The following is a 2,861-nucleotide window of genomic DNA, read 5'->3' as shown; positions in this document are numbered from 1 at the left end:
ATGACTCGTCTACAATAGCCGTAAAAGTATGCAGTAAGACGTGAGTAGTAAGCTATTGACCAACCACAGTCGATTATTCTTGAATTGTAAAAATCCCATTAGTCAACAGCTTACTGCATACTGTTGCGGCTATTGTAGACGAGCCATTAATGTGTAATATGTGTATTAAAATAAAATTAGTATTACACCTTATATCCATAGTTTATAATCTTGATTGTGAGAAAAAATTAAAATATTATGTCTGAATGAGACTTCAATATTAGATGTTTCTTTAGTTTTATACCCAGATAGCAAGCACTCGTCATTTTAACGTCAATTGACGTCAAAATGACGAGTGCTTGTTACCTGGGTATTATCTTTGTATAATTTGACATTATTGTCATTGTTTTGATTCGATGAGAAGATAGAAGATGGACTATCATTGTTACAATTTTACTACAGATGCAGCACATACTTATATTTGAGATTATTTTATAATATTAAGATATATAATGGGAACATTATTAATGAAGATTTATAAAGGTTTATATGTTAACATTGTAACTTTTTTTGTTTTTAGGTACAACGCAAAGAGGCGTCACTGGAGAAGAACTAAGCTAAAGTTGTAAATCACATGATTCCATGCTTGCAGATAATGAATAAAGATATCACTTCTGTATAAGAAATAAAATCTCTCAATTTTCTTCTATTCAATATCTGTATGACTATCTACAACATTAATACCTATACGATATACAATTTTTCGTTAATGTCACTTCAATAATGTCTACGATTTAAAATAAAATATTGCAACCTTCAGGAAATTGCATGCCTGTAATAAACTACTGCCAAAAAAAAGAGTGCTAAAAGATAGGACATATATTTTGATATATATGATACTAATTATTAGTTTTCATATAATATATATTTACAGTATTACATATTCATAACATTACAAAGAATTCGGTACTTTGCGTTGGTGCGCTTCTTTCAACCAATCGTTCAACAAATCCTCGCCAGTCTTAGGATACGGTAGGTAGTAATGCTTAGGCGGTGGTCCTTCCTCTAAGCGTACAAAATAATGGCAATACCTATAGTGTATGGTTCCCTTCCGTCCAAAAGCATGACGCCGTAATCCCTTTATTACGATACCTTTAGTAGCGAACGATTCCGCTGAAAAAAGAAACATTTTCACGATATTCGAATTGTTAGAAGACTTAGGAAACAGAACGGTTCGTAGATACATGTAACCGAGGTTTCGGACATTAATTGATATACTCACCAACCCACAAATTACTTTTAAATTCAACGTTATGCTCTTCCACGGCCAACCGTTGGGCTTCTAATATAACTTCCTTCGCAATTATAGCGCCTTTCTTGTGTAAAAAACTCAACTGTTTCACAGCTTCGTCCACGGACATTCCTCGCACAAAACCCGCGATGTACCACATCTTCTTCGGACTGTATTTTATATTAGCTTTCATGTGGCATACATACTGAGAAACAAATGTACATAGTGATCAATAACTTGATAACTTAATATTTAATATTAAAATTGGCAAAATGCAACTTACAGCAGGTCTTCTTTCTTCACCTGGCTTTTGAGGTGGAAATATAGTCTTATTATAATCTAGAAATCCTGTTGGGGCTTCGTAGTTACTCAATTTACCTTTGCATATCGCAGAAATATGGAAACTACATGCTGGCGCAAGATTTGTTGCATTTGACAATATATTCGTCCTATTTATAGCGGATCTGCCGTATAACGCTAAATGCTTGACACACTGACGAATACTCTGCATTTTCTGTAAATGTGAAAATTTGTCATGTATCAATATTTTCTATAAAGCATTAATTATAATTGAGTGACAACAAAATTATTACGATAACTTCTGTTTCATACGGCGAAGAGATGACAAATTTAAGATTTTCTGATAAATAAGATTCACATATAATAAATAACTCGACGGAGTTTTACGAGGCGATGTTCGTTTTACAGAGCAAAGCATATAACATAACCTATAATAATCGTTTAAATTGAACTCTACAATAGAAATTGAATTATACTAGACACGTACTTGCCGTGGATAAAAAAATACTTTTGCGAGAAAGATTTTCAGTTTATGAATATATCAAATGCGTATTAGTTTCGTATTAATTACACTTCATTTCGTAAAAAAATTGATTTTTAGCACACACATATGAGGGCCAACACCTCGCATCGCTTAACACTAACCTCGATATGCTCGATATGATAAATGGACGCAAATAAACGCCTGTTGTTTTTTTTTTTAATGAAAGAAGCGTCATTATAGGAGAACCAAAGTTTAATTTAATAATTATATATAATTTGAATTTGAATTTTACATATGTAAAATTAAACGGTGTGGAAAAAAAAGAAAATAAAAAGTATAAAAATTTATCTACAAAAATAAATCTTAGAATAACTTAGAAACAATCAAACCAATCAAAACTTTAATTAATTTAATTGGCGATTAACTTATCAAATAATATCTGTATTAATTTGTTAACATGAATAAAACTAAGTTTTTATTGTTCGACATATGCGAAATATTAGACTAGGAATAACAAAATTACATAGCTAGAAATTTTACTTAAGTGATTTTGCCGGTTGAATTAATCCCCAATTAAATTGATCAGAGTTTGGTCGGAGTCATCCTTAAATCAATTAGTTACGTTGTTGACATTAAATAAATTGTAACATTTAAAATATAATAGAAGAATAACAAATTGATTTTTGTTAAAACTGCTATAAAAATTTTAATCTAGTACTCCTGTATCATAGTACAATATAGTAACAAAAATAACGATTTGAAATACAAATCTTTATACGAGTCATTTGTAATTTACAACTTCTCCGT

General features: G+C 30.7%; 1 protein-coding gene across 1 annotated transcript; it reads right to left on the bottom strand.

Moving 5' to 3' along the window:
• Positions 1-885: 885 nt before the first annotated feature.
• LOC112455241 (39S ribosomal protein L22, mitochondrial) lies at positions 886-2,255 on the bottom strand. The gene is made up of 4 exons (XM_025017040.1): positions 2,058-2,255; positions 1,554-1,784; positions 1,262-1,475; positions 886-1,152 (listed from the first exon to the last, which is right to left on the bottom strand). The coding sequence occupies exons 2-4, from the start codon at positions 1,779-1,781 to the stop codon at positions 932-934; spliced, it is 663 nt and encodes a 220-aa protein (XP_024872808.1). The 5' UTR covers positions 1,782-1,784; positions 2,058-2,255; the 3' UTR covers positions 886-931.
• Between the last annotated feature and the right edge of the window lie 606 nt (positions 2,256-2,861).

The sequence above is a fragment of the Temnothorax curvispinosus genome, unplaced genomic scaffold (assembly GCF_003070985.1).
Source record: "Temnothorax curvispinosus isolate PA1 unplaced genomic scaffold, ASM307098v1 QBEX01005925.1, whole genome shotgun sequence".
Classification (NCBI taxonomy): domain Eukaryota; kingdom Metazoa; phylum Arthropoda; class Insecta; order Hymenoptera; family Formicidae; genus Temnothorax; species Temnothorax curvispinosus.
This window is presented reverse-complemented; position numbering and strand designations above follow the sequence as displayed.

Excerpts from the sequence above, each read along its gene's own strand:
- LOC112455241 (XM_025017040.1), bottom strand. The coding sequence starts at position 1,781 with ATGCAGAGTATTCGTCAGTGTGTCAAGCATTTAGCGTTATACGGCAGA. Across the intron at positions 1,476-1,553 it reads GTGAAGAAAGAAGACCTGCT|TATGTATGCCACATGAAAGC; the intron begins GTAAGTTGCATT and ends TTTGTTTCTCAG. Across the intron at positions 1,153-1,261 it reads TAAAAGTAATTTGTGGGTTG|CGGAATCGTTCGCTACTAAA; the intron begins GTGAGTATATCA and ends TTCTTTTTTCAG.